Source organism: Trichosurus vulpecula, chromosome 9, assembly GCF_011100635.1.
Source record: "Trichosurus vulpecula isolate mTriVul1 chromosome 9, mTriVul1.pri, whole genome shotgun sequence".
Classification (NCBI taxonomy): Eukaryota; Metazoa; Chordata; class Mammalia; order Diprotodontia; family Phalangeridae; genus Trichosurus; species Trichosurus vulpecula.
Window position 1 is genome coordinate 200,975,196 of NC_050581.1, and position 18,896 is coordinate 200,994,091.

The 18,896-nt window shown below is 42.8% G+C and overlaps 1 protein-coding gene across 1 annotated transcript in view; it reads right to left on the reverse strand.

Moving 5' to 3' along the window:
- Positions 1 to 7,568: 7,568 nt before the first annotated feature.
- Positions 7,569 to 18,896, reverse strand: part of GLI3 (GLI family zinc finger 3) — a 273,969-nt gene continuing 262,641 nt past the window's right edge. The window contains exons 12-14 of the mRNA XM_036738670.1: positions 18,008 to 18,298; positions 14,188 to 14,515; positions 7,569 to 10,010 (exon numbers count right to left, since the gene is read on the reverse strand). Of these exons, the coding sequence (XP_036594565.1) occupies positions 7,687 to 10,010; positions 14,188 to 14,515; positions 18,008 to 18,298 (2,943 nt within the window). The 3' untranslated portion in view covers positions 7,569 to 7,686. The remainder of the gene's footprint in view (positions 10,011 to 14,187; positions 14,516 to 18,007; positions 18,299 to 18,896) is intronic.

An 18,896-nucleotide genomic window follows, 5' to 3' on the forward strand; every position in this document is an offset into this window, starting at 1 on the left:
CTACACTGTCCATCACTTTTGATACAGTAATTCACCTACTGGGTATGTATACAGGACAACAATGTGAAAAACAGAACTAAAGTTCAACTCTGTACCAGAATAATAAAAGTTGTACTATTTGTGGTAGCAAAGAAGAGGCACCCAATCATTGGGGAGTGGTTGAAAAAATTACAGTACCTGAAAGTAATGAACTAATTGTACAGGAAGGGATGATAAATATGAGTAATGCAGAGAAACATGGGAAACATTTGCATGAAATGATATGGAATGAAATGAGCAAAACCAAAAGATTGATAATCATGACCATAGCAATATAGATGAACACGTCACTAAGAGGAAACCAAACTAAAAATCATCGGAAAAAAATAAGGCAAAGAACAACCCAGCAGATTCCTAGCCTCGTAGGACAGAGGTGGCAGTTTATTGGTGAAGGATTCCATATACACTGTTAGATGTTGCCACTGTGTAGCACATTTTTGCTTACTGATTTTTCATTTACAATTTTAATTCCTTTATTTTTTGTTATTGTCATTAGAAAGTTCAGTCTTTTGTAGAGAAGAGGGGGAAATGTTCTTTCTGTCCCCTAGAAATAGTTTTAATATAAAGATAAAAGACATCAATAAAAGGTGTTTTAAAATGAAATAGAGATAGCTATTTTAAAATTAATGACAGAATCCCAGAATGCCAGAATGTGAAAGGACCAGTGGCTCTCTTGCCTAACTCAGAGCTCAACCAGAATGCTCTTAATTACAAGTGGTCAAAGCCCCCCACGGAGAGAGAACATCTACTTTCTGATGCAGCCTACTCTACCTTTAATTGGGAAGAATGGTTTTTATTTTTTCTTATGATGAGGCTAAAGTGCCTTCTTTCCCACCTTCACCCACTGTTCCTAGATCTTCTCTCTGGAACCAAACGTAACAAATCCAATTTCTCTTCCTGGTGATAGCCTTTCAAATATCCAAGCACAGCTATAGTTCCAGTCTCCTCTCTCTCACCCCAATGCATAGCATAAAAATTGTCTTCTGTCCAGAAAACTTTCATAGTTTAGTTCCTTCAAATGATTCTCATGTAGCATGAACTCCACATCTTTCCCTGTTTAGAAAAACACCATGTGCCCCAAACTGCTAGGGACTTCAGGCATTATAGAAGGAAAAAAGGAAGAAAGAAACATTCATTATGTGCCTACTATTTTGCAGACATGGCACTAAACATTTTACAATATTATCTCATTCCATCTTCACAACCACCCTGGGACACAGGAGGTATTTTCTTCTTCTCATTTTACAGTTGATGAAATTGAGGCAAAGTGTCTGAGATCAAATTTGAACTCATGTCTTAGCCCTGTATCCTCTCTACCACCTAGTTGCCTCCAGCAGAAGAATGTGCTATGATGCCTACACTCCAGGAACTCACAATCCAGGAGAGGAGAGAGGTAATGAAAACTAGAGAGCTGAATCGAGTGCTAAATTGTTTGCAATGGGTCAGCAGCAGTCCAGTGGCTTGGTGCTTCTCTCACCTCTATCCCCTTCTCTGCACTCCTATAGCATCACTCTTCTTCAAGCCTTCTTCAGGCCTGGATTCTTACAATAACCTCATATTTGGTCTCCCTCCTTCAAGTCTCTTCCCAATCCCATGAGGGCTAGAGTCATGAGAGGACCAACTTCTAACTCTAGATAGAATGGAAGACCTGGAAGAAGGAGATGTCAGTTGGAACCTTGACCCTGACATGTATATGGTCACGTGACCTTGGATAAGTCAAGTATTCTGAGCCTTAGTCATCTTCTATGTAAAATGATAGTGATAATAGACTACCTTCCTGGATGATCATGCATAAGACATTTATTGATCTGCAAAACACTAGGCCAGTTAGTCAGTTACTTTTATTTCTGTGCTAGTGCTTCCTATTTCTAGTACAATTACTTCAGTTGACGGTTCTTCTAGAAGATACCAAGCAAAGCCCCTTCATAGTGCCTTCCCCATGAAACCCTCTTCCAACTCTTTTGTGCCTACCTACTACCTGTATATGTTGTTTCCCACTGAATAAACATAAGGTCCCTAAGCGCAGGAGTTTTTATATTTTTGTATCTGCATCCCGAAAGCCTGGCACAATGTCTGGCACAAGGTGGGCACTTGTTAAGTACCTACAGATTGATCTGATAAGCCCAGAGACTTAAGTCCCTGGTTTGCCACTAAGTAGCTGTGTAACATTAGAAAGACAAGTTTCTGAGCCTCAGTTGCAATCATTTGCAAAATGATGGGCTTGAGTAAGATGACCTCTGAGCTCCCTACCAGCACTAGACTTCTGACACCTCAATGTATTCTGGATTTATGACTCCATTAATGTGTGAAGCCCTGCACCAAACTCCATTGCAGTCAGGGATTTTAGCAAATCAGGGGGTATACTAGACTGTTGCCTGTGGCTCAGAAAGTTTAAGTGACTTAGCCGGGGATTTTCAGCCAATGCATGTTGGAGTCAGCATTTGAACCCTGGTCTTCTGACTCTAAACCTAGCTCTCTAACCACTAGGCATTTCTGCCTCCTTCAATTGAATTATAAATAAAACCACTTTACATATCTATAGCATTATAGAGTTTTAAAAACTCTTCACCATTATTAATATTAATTAGAGGACTACTAATAGTCCAATTAGCTCACTCCTCACTGTTCTTCCCCATCCCCCACAATACTTTGGTATTTCTGGTGACTGGCACATTAATAAATGCTTGATTGATTAACTGATCATCACAGTCAGTTAAGGAGTGGAACAGAAGGGTTTTAGAATGAAAAGGGGATAGGGAAAGGTGGAGGAGAGAGCTTTGTGGAATCTAAATCTGACCCCTTTCTTGGTGAAGTCTGGGGGACTCTTATTTTTTGGCACAATCGGCAATGTTTGGGCTTCTCTCAGGAACCAATAAATTGTGGTGGGGGATAGGAGGGCATTTCTCCAAAATGAACACAAAGAGAGCGTAAGGTGAGGAAGAAATGCCCTACAGACCAAAATACGAAGAGAAGCACACATTTTAGAGAAGAAATGGGTAAATCTGATGTCTTGTCAAGGGATGTGTTATTCTTGCAAGGCATTTGGCTTCTCGCTATTTATTTGGGGAATGATGATGAATTTCTTAAGACATCATTATTTAGGGAATCCGTAGGATCTTTAAATCATCTCTGAATTAGCAAGTCATCAGCTACATCTTGAGAAAGTGACCACATTACCCAAATTTCCTCTTTCCTGGAGTAGGTTGGAGGAATGCCTTATATTAACTCGAAGACAGCCAATCTCTGTCCCAGTGAGCACCTATTGTTTCCCCAGCTCTGTGCTCAATGCCTGGAGAGATGACAATGCGTGTGTGTGTGTGTGTGTGTGTGTGTGTTTATAAAATTTCCTTTGAGGTTCAGCTAAGTTGTTGACTCTTCTGGGCAGTACTGATCCCAAGCTCCTCAAGATTTCCTCCTTAAAATATCTTGTATTTAATAGAATCATAGATGTAGGACTGAAGGAACCCCAGAAGCCATCTTTTCTGATGTCTTCATTTTACTATTGAGGAAATTAAAACCTAAGAAGGATAAGTGACTTCCTTAAGGCCATACAGTTAGTGACCAATTGTGGATCTGAACCCAAGGCCTCTGACTCCACAGTCAGTGTTCCTTGTACTGCGCCAGGCTGTCTCTTAGAAAGTCAGCTCCTTCTGGACAGGAATAGTTTCTTTTTCTTTTTTTTCTTTTTCCTTTATACTGCCAAAGCCTTCCACTGTATCTCAAATATGGCATAGATTAATAAATGTTTGTGGAAATTGAATGTTGGCTGAAATTCTTCTGGGAATATTGTATTAAAAGGGCTGGGAGGTGTATCTGCATTGCATGCATCCCTCTGGCCTACAGTTTACTAAAATAATAAAAACAAGAGGTGAAGAGTTTAAGTACAAAGGGTTTTTTATTGACATTGTAAGAAACATTGTTTTTCTTTGTTATGAAAGAACTAAGTGGTTCTGAAAGCAAAACTCCAGGGGTTCTGTCCATGGTGCTATAAACCTTTCAGTTTGATGCAAGGCTTCAAAGCATCCCATCACAACTGCAGGTTTAGCCAAAGGAGGACCCAAGGTCCTGTTGCACCCCAATACTAGTCCTACGATACATAAATGTATTTACATTTTTTTAAAAGAAAGGATTACACGTTTTATTTAAAAAAAACTAAAAAGATTGGGTTGGGGGGAAGAAACTGTGGGTTTATCTTACACACATCTGCAGGATGCACAAAGGGAAACTTCCAGGGAACATTCAGACAAGGGAACAATGAGCATCATAAGTTGACATGATGGTTCAGGATCTGGGAAATGGCACATGCTCTTGGCTGACCAATGAGGGCACCCTCCATGCTCTCATTGGGCAAAATGTCTTGGTCCCTCTTATTGACAAGATTAACATAAAATAAGGCACATACATTGTGAGAATGGAAACACTGTTGGATGTCAAAGAGTCCAAGTCTGAAAGTGTGTGTTGGCCTAAATCATTTATTTTCTGTCTTCAAAGAAACAGGGATGATTAACAGAAGTACCATTTGCAGACCCTCCCTGAAGTCAGTGCTATGTTGAGCCTGGTCTCCTTAGCCTCATATCTCCTTTAAACATGGAGTATGAAAGGCAGAAAGGACACAGGATGGTGCAGCTAAGGGAAGGGGGTGGGGAAGGCCTGGTATTTGGATTCACCAAGCAGTGGGCAAGGGAAGGCTGGCCTATGAAAGCTGTTATGCTCTGAGGTAAACTCAAAAGTACCTTCCTAACACTGAACTGTACCTTATCATTGGAAATACCTTTCATGGATCATTTATATTGGAATGAGGTAAACTTTTATACCAATCGTTGATGCTACTTGCCAGGTGGACAGCAACTGTCCATTGAACAAGAAGCACGGTAGATAAAAGACCTGTTCCAATAAATAAAAAGAAGAAATCAGGTGCTCTGGATAACAGAGAAAAGAGGCTTCAAGTTAAAAAAAAAGAAAAGAAAGTGGGTCCTTAGGACTCCAGCAATTTTTTCCAGGCTTCTGTGGGTATTTATGACATGGGCATTTGTAAGAAGCTTGGTTATGCTGGTCAATTCCTAGGATGGATACCTGGTCATAGGCTACTTTTCCTATCTTTACAAGGGCAACCATATGCATAATAAGTGAGCTCAAGAGTTAGAAACAAAACCTGGCCAAGTGTCACTGATCCTAGCTGCCCCATTTTGTAACTTGCTAATTGGCACTTTTCCTTCATACACAGTGAACCCTGCACCCCATCAAGGTTTAACTGAGTCACTAACCACAAGTGTTGGGCCTTACAGGACTCAGATGTATTCCTGTGAGAAAAGTCAAATCTGGAGACAGTGATACTTGGTCAGATGATAGAGAGAGGGTACAACTCAAGACACAATGCACTGACTGCATTTAAGGAAGAGCCATGGGCCATAGGGCTGCTTCCTCTCCATATATCTCCTAACATTTTCCTGTGTTCTAGGCCAAATGTGGGCACTCCCTTGATTTCAAACAAAGCAGTGTCTACAAAAAAAGTTGAGGGGGTGGGGAAGGAGGTAGGAAATAGTTCAAATCCTGCCTCAGAGACATTTACTAGAGGTATGAACCTGGGCAAGTGACTTAACCAAGATTGCCTCCAAACAAAATGCTTGGCCTGAGAGTGTAACATAACTGGGTGACCCTGGGCAAGTCACTTTTCTTTTCTTTTCTGTGTCTCAGTTCTTCATCTGTAAAATGAAGACATTGCACTAAATTATCTCTGAGGTCCCTCCCAGATCTTTACCATCCTGTCATCTGAAATAATAAATTAGTGGCAGCTAGAATGCTTGAACCAATTAATGGAGGAATGCATGGGGGAGAGAATAGTGATTCTAACCTTTCTATTGTTCCTTTCAAATTCCCTCCTTTTTTAAACACTAATTGAAATGGGGAAAAGGAGGAAGAGGTACAGAATTGATTCATGACCTTTTGAGTCACAGACTCTTGAGACAGGGAAGGAAATTCAGAGACCAACTAGTCCAATTTGTATCTGATTCAAAAACAATTTAAAAAAACCCAAAATCATCTCCACAACATCCCAGATTGGGATGGCACGGGGTGAGAAGCAATCTAGCCTTCACTTTCACTTCTGATGAGTGTCAAAATGGGATGGGGCTTTGCAGGCATTTCAAGGCATTCCTGCCTCTTATTCTAACAATCTATATATTTAAAAAAACCAATAAGACAAAACAAAAAACAGTAACCTGAACAAGCCATGTAGTATTTGTGCACATACAGTATATCACAATGTGTAGCAATTGCACAGGGGAAGGAGTCCTGTCAAATACTAAATAGTTTCAGTCCAAAATAAAAATATAGATCCTATTTTATATTAGGGACAAAACGAATACAAAATTAATTTTCTTCCAAACTGATGTGGCATTTCATAGATACTGGTGAAAAAATAAAGGTGTCCACACAACCACTGTGTATAGCTTCCATTGTGCTTCCAAGAGAATTCAAAAGATATGTTGAGCAATTTATCCCCAAGTACAATACAAAAAAAGGGATTTTTCCTCTCTTACTCTTTTATAAGTCCCCTAAAATAGGGGTTGAAAATAGAAATCCTCCTTCATGATTGCAGCAGTTAACAGATGCTAAATACACAGTCAGTGGTGGGCTTATATGGATAACTTGTTTTTCAGAAACCTAAATACAGTTGATTTCCAGTCCTCTCTGGGCATGGTGGAGAGAAGATCATTCATGGACCATCCTTACATAATACGCTACCCAATAGCATCCACCAAACTTTTTCCCAATCATCTAGTTGGGCTGTCACTTCTTTCTCTTTCTCTCCCTCTGGCTGAAGTGCTACAAAGCAGAGGAATGTCTAAAAATCTAGAAGAAAGACAGAAAGAAGAGGAAGGAAAACAAAGATACCTGAGAAGTGACCATTGACACAGACTCACTCATATACATTTCAATTCACAGACTGTCTGGGAGGGAAAAAGAAAAGCAAAAACATGGAGAATGTCATAGTTTATCTGTAAGAGTTCCCTTATTTCCCTGGATCCATAGCAATAAAAAAAAGCTTGCTATGGATTCAACTAAGTTGAGATGCAGGACAGTGGGCATGAGAGGGGAAGATGTTGTAAGTCTGTTGGACATAGCATATAATACACTAATGGGGGATCACATTCTATTCTCTGCTTATTGTGCCCAGTGTAGTCAAATTCAAAATGGAAAAGGTAAAACAGAAACATGGTCCTTGGGAAATCAGTCCCAACACTTGTGTGTCTTTTGAATAACAGAAAACCGTCCGGTCCTTTCACTGGACTTCTCTTATATAAAAAAAAAGAAAACATGCACATGACACATTTACACTGGTTTACAATTCAAAAACAGGTTACAGAGCTTTAAAAAATGAAATGGGATGAGGGAGGAGGAGGAGGAAGAGAAGGGTGAATGGGGCTAACAATACTGACTCAAAATTGAAATGGAAGACAGTTTCTCCCTCCAACACTTTAGGGTTTCTCAGAGTCCTTTTTCCATAAAAGGAATATACTTGAAACACATCCCATTCAGGTGAGATGAGATTACAAAAATACATACACAACTAAAAAGAATCCATTTCACCTTTAAAATTCCTAAAGTTGTTTCTTTTTTTTTCTTTTATCTTAATTTTCCCAACTTCTATTGCATCACTGCTAGAAACTTGCTTTCTTCTGCAAGGGAGGTCAGCAAAGAGTTCATGTCCCCAATTGCCATGTTGGTGGTATTAACAGGCAGAGTGGGGAATGTCAGAGATGCTCGTGGAGTGGTGAGGCGAGAGGAATTGTGGGAAAGATTCTGAATGATGCTCGGACTCAGGGCTCCGGAAATTAAGCTGGCATGGTCCCCATCATCTATGATTGCATCAAAATCAATCTGCACCCCTTCCAGGCTGTTGCTGTCAATGTTATCAACTGTGCTGGTCACCTGGTTAGCACCTGGGGAGAGCAGCTCAGAGTTTTCAGTGCCCGTACCCTGAAGCAAGCAATTAGCTTCTGAAATGGAGAAAGACCCTGTTTTCATGTCTTGCTGACTAAAGCCCAGGGTTTGGTCATACAACTGACCAGAGTAATGCGGCACATTAGAGCAGAGCTGTTGTGACTGACCTTGGGTCTCCATCTTAATACCATTGACCCTGCAGGTCTGACTGGTGTCATTGACATGTCCTTGTTGTTGGGCTAGGCTATTCCTCGGCATGATTTGCCGCCTACTGCCCCCATAGTTGGTACATGGCTGGTAAGTCTTTGCCATGGCCAAACTTGATTGCTGATTCCCAATACCATGGGACACTGGCAGACAGCTCTCTGGCCCTTGGTAGACATTGCTTTGTGAGGTAGGACTGACCTGCCCTAACATCATCTGACTGGTACGATTGACAGCTGGGAAGTGAGTACCTTCACCCAGTGGCTGACTCTGGAGGCACCCCTGGCTCTGTGTTCCATTTGCCATGCTGCTGGGAAGCTCACCTGGGGCCACTGCCATGCCATAGTTTGGCTGGCTTCCATTCAGTGGCATGATGCTGCTTCTCAGCTTCTGTCCTGCAATTAAGGAGCCACAGGAACCATCTAATGCTCCACTCACTGTCAACTGCCGATTTAGGCTGTCCCCATACTGCTGAGCTTTGTTGGACTGCAAATGGAAAGAAGTTCCATTGGTACCATTGCTGCCTCCACTGCTATTGGGGAGCAAGTTCTCCTGCAGGCCACATGAGCTATTTTCTACCAGCTGCTGATAGCTATTGGCTTGGGCTACTCCATTCCTCAAAAGGTTCTGCTGCTGAACAACCATGTTATTATATAAACCAAAGGCTCGAGCTTGCAGGCCTGATGAACGCTGACCACACTTCAATTTGGTTGGGGACAGGTCAGCACTCCCTGAGCTGACTTCATTCCACTGAATGGGGAGGTCACTCTTGCTGGCTTCTGAGCTTGGTTGCTCTGGAGCATGATACTGAGAGATGACATGGTTGCTTGGCAGGTGGGGTTGGTCAAGCCCATGATGGCCATTGACCATTGGAGTTCCATGCGGTGTTTTGCTGTTCTCAGAAATGTTGCTTGGGAAGTGTTGCTCATAGCCACCCTGGCCCTGAGAGTTCAGGTACTGTACCACATCATCTGGCAAGAAGTCCTCATCATTCAAGTTGGCATCAGATTCCATGGTTAAGGACTCCAGGGTGACATTCTCACTGATGCTCGGAGGACAAGGAGAAGAGTAGAAATTACGGAACAGGCCGCCTTCAGGGCGAGTGTAATTCTGGAGCACAAAATTATGTTTTTCCATGGATGGAGGCAAAACAGGAGGGTTAAAGCTATTTAGACTGTTGACACGCTGAACTCGAGGCAAAGAAAGGTTCTCTGAGACCATCCGTACAGGGTCACTGGCTCTTCTCATCCCATTCCCCAGCATATCATGAGGCAAAAGGGTCCTCCGCCCATAACTGTTGGTTCCACCATCGCTGCATCTTCGGGGAGGGTTGACAGGAGGAAATGGGGAGAGGCCAGACTCCCTGCAATCCCCCATCAGTGCCATCCTTGTCTTCAGGCTCATCCTTTCCATGTTGGGTAATGGGGTGGGTGGGGGCCCCCCAGTTGCTGCTGCATACTTGGCCTTCAGCCGGTACTGCTGTGCAGGGGTGAGGCTGAGGAGGCTGGGCAGCCCATCAGCTTGACTTGCCTCACTGGAGCGGCGGGAGGCATCTGTGGAGATGGGGTCATAGGAATCGGCCACGCTCACATTCTGGGGCCGGCCTTCAGCTTGGGAAGCCTCGCTGGACCTGCGGCTAGAGAAGCAGGGGGAAATGCCTGAGGACCTGCGGCTACTCAGGTAGGCTGAGCTGATGGTACTGGTGTTGCTGTCTCTTCGGTTCAGCACATTCAACATAGTGACGTCCATGCTGGACAGTTCATTCCGGTTAGGGAGGATAGTCATGGGCCCATTCACGCTGCAGCTGGGGTTGGTCTGTATTCCTGTAAAAAGAAGACAGAAAAACAATTGAGAAGGCATGCATCAGAGGAGCACTTCTTAGAGAAAATGCTTGGTCCCCAATCATGGCAGGCCTTGACAAATGCTTTTTGGGAAGAATGAAAGAGTAGAAACCCTGTTCTTGATCTGGGCCTGGAGGGTAAGGCAATGGAGGCAAGATTGCATATTTAGAAGGGACCTCAATCCAACCTCTCCTTGAGCAAGAATTCCCTTTACGCAATACCCATAAGTGGTCATTGAACCGTTTCTTTAATTTATACATTGACAGAGAATCCACTACCTCCCAACACAGCCCATTCCAACTTGGGAGGACTTTCATTGTGAGGAATCCCTCAGTTTGACTTTGGACAGCTCCTACTGAGGGCTCTTGGTTCTGCTTTGTGGGTCCAGGCCAAATCTTCTTCTACAGGAGAATCCTCAATTATTTGAAGGCAGATATTCTCAATGAACAATCATTAAACATTCACTAAGCACCTGCACATACTAGACAGTGTGCTAAATACCAGGGATTCAAAGACACAATCAGAAATAATCCCTGCACTCCAGGATCCTGCAGTCTACTAGAAAAGAGACGTGTGTACATATCTAGCTACATAGAGAATAGACACAGTCATACAAGGAAATTTGAGGGGAAAGGGAAAGGTATGAGCAAGCAGGATGATAAAGAAAGGCGTCTTGTAGAAGGTGGTGCTTGAGCTAAGGCTAGAGGGATGGAGGGATCCTGCAAAGCAGAAGCGAAGAGGGAGTTCATGTCACACAGCCAGGGTAAAGAGACAGACACAAGACATGGTGGATCATATTAAAGAGACAGTAAGAAGGGAAGTTTGACTAGACTGTAGAAGGCATGAAGAAAAATCATGTGTCGTAAGCTGGAAATGCAAGTTGGGGTCAAGGTGCAATGTGCTCTGAATGTCAGAGAAATTTATTTTTGATTCTTATGTTAACTGAGAACCACTGGAATCCATTGACTGAGGGAATGATGTGGTCATATTTGAGAGCTGAGTGGCGGGTACATGGGAAGGGTCAAGTCTAGAGGCAGGAAGGACAATTAGTAAGCTGCTGCAGTAGTCCAGGTGAGAAGGGAAGAGGACCTGAACTAGGGTGGTGGCCATGTGAAGGGGACACACATGAGATGTTGTGGAGATAAAAATCATAAAAACATATTGGCAGCTGAATTGATACATTGTGGATAAAAATGAGAAGACAAGGATGAAGGGAACTTGGGTGACTAGAAAGATCATGATGCCCTCAGTGGTCATCAGGAAGCTCAGAAGAAGTGTGCATACCCTTTGACCCAGCAATATCACTACCAGAGATCAAAGATAAATGAAAGGGCCTATTTGTACAAAAACATTTATAGCCACTCTCTTTGTGGTAGCAAAGAACTGGAAATCGAGATGTCCATCAACTGAGGAATGGCTGAAAAAGTTATGGTATAGTATTGTGATAGGATTCTATTGTGCTATAAGAAATAACAAACAGGCTGATTTCAGAAAAACCTGGATATGAACTGATCCAAAGTGACGTGAGCAGAACTGATCATTGTGCACAGTAATAGGAATATTGTAATGATGATCAGCTGTGAAAGATGTAATTACTCTGATCAGTGCAATGTCGTTGTTCATTCATTTATGGCCAGCTCTTTATGACCTCGTGGACCCCAGCAAAGCAATGCTGTTTATGGGGTTTTCTTGGCAGAGATACTGTAGTCGTTTGCCATTTCCTTCTCCAGTCAATTAAAGCAAACAGAAGTTAAGTGACTTGATCAGGGTCACATAGCTATTAAGTGTATGAAACTGGATTTGAACTCAGGTCTTCCTAACTCCAGGCCCAGTGCTCTCTCTACTGAGCCACCTAACTGCCTCAATGGAGCAATACAATGATCCAAGACAATCCAGAAGGACTCATGATGAAAATTGCTATCTACTTTCAGAGAGAGAGAGAGAGAGAACTGATGAACTCTGAGTGCAAATTGAAGCGTCATTTTCTCATTTATTTTTCTTGCTTTTTTGCAACATGGTTATATTGAATGTTTTATGTGATTTTACATGTATAATGAGGTATCATATTGCTTGCCTTCTCAGTAGGTAGGGGAGGGGCTGGAGAAGGAGATAATTATATTAAAACAAAAATATTTTTAAAGTTTTTTTTTTTAAAAGGAGAGGAGTAAGTTGTAAAGGAGGGATAATTAATTGTCTTGGACCATGTTGAGTTTAGAGAAGTGTGAGGCATCCAGTTTGCAATATCCAATCAGAAACTAGAGATAAGGGAACAAATCTCAGCAGAAGGCCTTGGACAAGATACCGAATTTTCTAAGTGATTGGCATAAGAATACTTTAAGCCATCAGAGGTTGTCAAGTAGCTGAAAGAAAGAGAACAGAAGAAAAACTAGGACAAAGTCATGGGGAATACTAAAAGTGCTGGGGCGTGGTGTGGGGTGGATGACAAACCACCAAAAGAGACAGAGAAGGAGCAGTCCAATAGGTAGGAGGAGAACCAGGAGATAATGGTGTCACAAAAACTCCAAGGGGAGGGAGAATCCAGGCGAAGAGGGTGGCTACTCAATAATTTCCAATGTTTCCAGTAAGCCTATCTCCACTGGCTTGAATAACTAAAGTTCTTTCAACCTCTTCATTTTACAGATGAGGAAACTGAGGCTGATGGAGGTGAAGTAAGTTGGCCAGGGTCCTACCTCTAATAAGTGTCTGAGGCATGATTCTAACTCTAAATTCCATATGCAATTGAAGAATAAAAATGTCATTAAAACCTGAGGCAGGCAGGAAACCAGTGACATATTGTCCTTGGATAAATGGCCATCTATGCCAGATTACCATCAAAGGTGGTGTGAGATGGGAGGCAGAGGAAGGACAGATCTAAGGTCATCAGGAAACAAGATGCCAAAAATGGCAGGCCTACAGTCGGAATCCCCACAAGTGACTTGCTCACTTCTGGGGAAGACTCCAAGGTTTTAGCCTCATCTGTGAAGTCAAATAATGTGGTGTTAATGTGATTAAAGATCTTCCTGGATCGTTAATCCATTAACAGGTCTCAGGTGGAGGTAGTTAAGGGAAGCTTGATTAGGAGAGACTTGTTTGTAGGAAGGCCCACACCCTTTTGCTCATTAGATCACTAGGGTTGTGAAGCCGTCAGGCACTAAAAAGGGTGTATATATATATACATATATATATATATATGTATATATATCTATATATGTAAAAAGGGTGTATATATACATATATATGTGTATATATATCTATACACACATATGTATGTATGTATGTATATATACATGTATATATATGTATATATATATACACATATATATGTGTATATATATATACATATATATACTGTGACAGTAGCCATTAAGCTTACTCTTAGAACTACAGGGGGAAAGGACAAAGGCAAACAGACAGCTAGGATTTGTAAGCGAGTGTTTATGTGAAGGCCCCAACAAAGGGGAAGGTTATGGGATGGCTTGGCTCCCTGCTGTTATACTGTATTTTAAGTTCCTTGCTGCTATGATAAAGTGGGATTACTGATTTGGGGATATAATTGCTGCTATGTTGAACTGGAGTTATTGGTTTTGGGATTTGATCCTCTGGTGTCTGAATAAATGTTTTTACTTCTTCTGTCTTCTATATGGATAGTCTCTTATATTTTTCAATACAGAACTATACAGTCATATTCATAGTCACCATCAATATTGTGAAACTTGCCTTACTGATATAAGTAATCATTCACTACACTGGAGATATGGGCAGATCATATGACTTCCTAAGGACCTTCCAAACATCTCTGAGGTCAACAGTGGTTGCCATGTTCATGTTTCCCATATCTAGAATACTCTCCTTTCTCATCTCCATCTCTTAGAATTCCTAGTTTCTTTTCTGAATCAATCCAAGCATCCCCTTCTACGCGAGGCCTTTTCTAATCTCACCAGATTCCTGGAATTAGCCAGTATTTACTTTTTGCTTATGAATATGTGTACCTGTCATTCCCCATGCCCACAGAATCAGCTCCTTGAAGGAAGGGCCTTTCTCGTTTTTGTTTCTGAATACCCAGTGGTTTGTCTAGTACTTCCTACATAACAGATGCTCAATAAAGCTGTGTGGTTGACATGATGCCTTGAAGCCAGCTGGTGCCTGTTGAGTTTCTTACCGTTTCCTATGATAGGAGCTAGCACAGGGGCTTTTGGAGGTGGAAGGGGGTTCAGCCGTGGAAGCATGCCATTCACTTGTTTCAATCTTTCTGCTTTTACTTGCTCCATCCATTTGGTCCCTGTCGTGTTCCTCCGAGCTTGCAAGGCAAGAGCGGTGGTTGCCGTGGAAATGGTAGAGTCCATGATGGGGGTTTCGTCAATGGCGCTGAGGTCTCCTACACTGCCTCCGTTGGTCAGATGGAGCTCGATCCCACTGTTGGAATAGGGGCTGCTGGGGGACTGCTGGCTGCTGCATGAAGACTGACCACCAGGGCTTGGCTGAGATGTCTGTCAAGGGGAGGAGACAAAAAAGGAAACTTGTCAGACTGAGGCATGAGCCCTAGATAGCTAAAGAGCTAGTCTACCATGGAGGAGCAATGCGGAGATGAGTGGTCAGTGATACCTGATACTTTGGCTGTCTGCCACCACACAGATGTGCCCCAGCTGCTTAAAAAAGGGGGAACCAGGAGCGAACTGAGGAACATGTATGCCCAGTATAGGTGCTACTTACAGAGGACCATGTCTATCTTAGTCTGGCTTTTTTTCATTATTTATCTTCCTAAGCTTAAGTCAGAGGACAGAATCTCACACACACACACACACACACACACACACACACACACACACACACACACTATCCATGTCCTTGCACCCAAACATAAACACACCAAATTAGTCTCTACAAGACTGTCCTCTCCATACAGTTTGGGTTATGTGCCAGACCTCTTGGGGAGCAGTTATCTCCATGCCATCAACGTGTCTATTACATGCCCAGAGACCCATGGGGAATCTTCTTTCTTTACTTATGCCCTTCTAGCTGGTTCCCAAACTCTACCAGCTGGGGATGGGAAGCCATCCAGCATGAATGGGCAAACCCCATCCCAGTGGGGCTCCATTGGAAATATGCTTAGTTATGTGCCTGGAGCCTCAGCAATGGCCTGAGGAGCTCCTCCTTGCTGAGCAGTAGGGCGGGGCAGTGGAAAGAGATAGCCCACTTGTCCTCCTGGCCTGTTCGTGCAACACCATCTCATCAAATGCAAATAAGAGCCAGATTTATTACCATGTAACAAGAAGACTGCAGCCTCATGCAATTCTAATTGGCCACAGGAGCCAGTCCATTAAAACACATCATAAAATGGTGACATAAAAGAATTCATGCCTTCTGCACACACACTTCAAGGGTGGCCCAAGTGGATTCACAAGGTGGTACAAATGATTCCATATAGCATTGGGAAGTCCCAAATGCAAAGAGTTGGTAGATGCCTTGCATTCAGGTGGCTAGCTACATCCTCGTGTGGCATGCAAGGCCTAGATACATATACATGGATAGGATGAGGCCAAATTTCCCACATGCCAAGCATCACCAAAAAAACCCAAACCCAAAACAAATGAAAATACAATGTCAAGTTGGGGTATGTGGTTGACTGAAAGCTCATTCACATCATGGAGGATCAAATGTACAAGGGAAAGGGAAGACAGAACAACAAGGCCAAAGAAACATTCCAGCGACAAGACAACTGAGAAGGTTAATTCCCCTCACCTGATTACCCACTGTCCTTAGGAAGTGAGAACAAGACAGTTAAGAGCATTAGATGAAAGAGACATTGGATTAGTAAGGAGAAACAGTGACAAAATTTAATTCACCAAGCAAGGTAAACCAATAAGTCAGCATGTTTAAAATGGAACGGAACTGAGATCAATTGGGGCCATGCATTGAGGACCAGCCAATGCACAGAGGGAGCGGTGGCTGTAAGAAGTTGAGGGGCTATTAAGTACTCGTTCAGGGAATGTCAGCTGTGTTGTTCCTCAGGTCAGCCACTTAATCTACCTGGGCCTCAGTTTCCTCATCAATAAAATAGGGAATTGGAACAGGGTCTTCCTGGCTCTAACATGTCCAAATTAATGAGTTCACCAACTAATGAGCTTCCAGCAATAACCAAAATATCCTAGGGCTGAATCCCTCTGAATTTCCCATTCCAACCATTGACCCTGGGTATAAAAGAAGACCCTGGGTATTCCCATACTGTGCCGTTATTATTAATAATGACAATAACAGTACTCATGTAATACTTTCAAGTTTTCCGAACGCTTTACATAAATGACCTCATTTGATCCTCATAGAAACCCTGGGGGTAGGTGTTATTATTACCCCGATTTGACAGAGAAGAAAACTGAAGCAGACAGAGGTTAAGTGACTTGCCGAGGGTCACAAAGCTAATAAGAGTCTGAAGTTAGATTTGAACTCCCATCTTCCCAACTCTCAGATTACTGCCATTGTACCACTTTACTATGTTCTTGGGATTGGCAAAACTTCATTTGGATGCATGCCCAGCCCTTGTACTCCTCAGCACTTAGACAGTGCCTGGCACATAGTAGGCATTTAATAAACAATTACCATCTGAGTGACTTATTGATAAAAAAAAGAGCCAGGGAAGGCAGGACAGACTGCTCTAGTCTGAAACCAAAAGCTTCCATCTTTGATACGTGTGAGCAAGGTGACTGAAAAATCACTTTCTTCTCCTTCTAATGAGAAGAGATATTTGGTATTGGCACAAGTGGTATGCTGCTCTACCCTTGAGATTCTGCAGTCTTCAGGGGGAGGCAGCTGCCCATTCTTCATAATGAATTCTTGGAATGCCAACTTCATGGGGCATGATGCAAAGCTCACAGAAGAATGCATGCAAACCTTAATCAAATAGAAATATCACTCAAAGCACTTCATATCTAAAGGGATTTTGAGGAAAATTACTTTGTAATTTAACTACTTTGTCTATCAGGATTTTCAAATAGTTTGTTTTCTAAAAGGAACACTGCCCATACCCTAAAAGGTACCAGTGGCCCCTCCATTGCCATGGGTCTGCCCTGGGATATCACACACTGGTAGAAAGAGCTCCCTCCAAGAAACCAAGGCAGACTGGCAGCTGCTTTTGACCTTAGAATCTTGGCAAGCTGTCTGAGTCCAAGGAGATGTGCTAGCACGTAGATGCAGAAGTTGAGAACTACAGGGGTTCTCAGATGCCATCTAGCCCTAACCTCTCCATTTGTAGATAAGAAAATGAGGACCAGGGAAATGGACTCAGTTGCTCTAGGTCATAAAGCTAGTTAGCATCCAAGGTGAAAGTTACAATCAGGTCATCCTAACTCCATATCTAAATACATGGACTTGTATCTTACTCCATGACCAGAAGCTTCACAGGGCAGACCTGAATGGAAACATCCAATAAAATATATAAAAAATAACCTCACCCCCTAGCCCAAAAATAAGGCCCTGCCCTATTAAACACTCATTTCCAGATCCTTCTATGACAATCCATTTTGGAGGCTTCTTGTAGCTCCCAGACGCACCTGATCAGGGATTTGGGGAAGTGTCTGATGGCTTTGGGTTTGGTCATAACCACCGACCCTCCCTTAGTCCTTGGACTCAATTGTTCTATAACTGCAGGGATTATATGACAAGATAATGGCCTTCTTTCTATGAGGCAATTGTGGCTTTCTCACTTCCTCACAGCACTCTGGTTCAAGATGGATAAAAATGCTGTGGAATTAGGTGTTGAGGACACCCTTTTAGCATGATTATCTCATGAAAAGTTCACCCTCAGGAAAAGCCTGCAGGCTTGTGTGAACCAAGCCGATCACATCTATACTGAGAGGCTGGCAGTACAAGACACCATGTCCTGGTATTTCGGGACCCAGATTTTCTACTCAAGCTTCTTGACTACTAAAGGGGTTTGGGGGCTCTAGGAAGGCTAGAGCAAGCCCAAAGGTGGAGCAAGCGCCTACCATTGGCTTCTCAGACTTGACCGTTTTTACTTGCAGGCATTCATCCCGCTTTGAGGTAGAGTTGTTGAGGTCTTTCTGCTCGCCCAGGGCCCCCTGAGTCTGCTGGCCAGGAGATCGGGATGGGGCATGGCTGCCAGGCTCCCGAGGAGGTGGAGGTCGGGGATGGAGGTCCCCACGTTGCTTCTTTGTGACATGCGCCTCAGGGCCATGCACAGTCTTCACATGTTTGCGAAGGGAGCTGGGGTCCGTGTACCGTTTGGTGCAGCCTGGGATCTTGCACACGTATGGTTTCTGTTGAGACCACGGAAAAAAAAGACACTAGATGAGGCTGTGCATTACTGTCATCTAAAGTCAAAATCATCCCGACGATATAGTTACTTTTGTACTTTTAAAGGCCTTTGTCCTTTTTTTTCTTTTTGGTCAATTGTTTTTCAGTTGGCTCCACCCACCCACCTATGGTAAAAGAGAAAAACAGTATCCCATGCCACAGCATGCTTAAAGTCCCCAACAAATTAACATGGGGAGATGACCAAAAGAACCTATGTATGGAGTGGGAGATGAAATTCATTTCACTGTTTCTGCTGGAATATACGTACCCAAGATTGTAGAGAATCCACCAAACTGCACCTAACATGCCATATATGTGTTGTACTAATGGTCTTTTAAGCTTAGTTCTGAAGAACATTATTAATAGTTCACCTCTCTGGGCCTCAGTTTCTTAATCTGTAAAATGGGTCTCCATGGCCTTGGTGATCCCTCCAGCTCCAGATCTGGGATTCTAGGATCCTAAGTCACAGAGCCTTGAGTCACAATTTCACCTGATATCCCTTTCGCCTCGAGCTCGGTGACCCCATAACATCATTATTACTTAACTTTTCTGAGCTTTGTG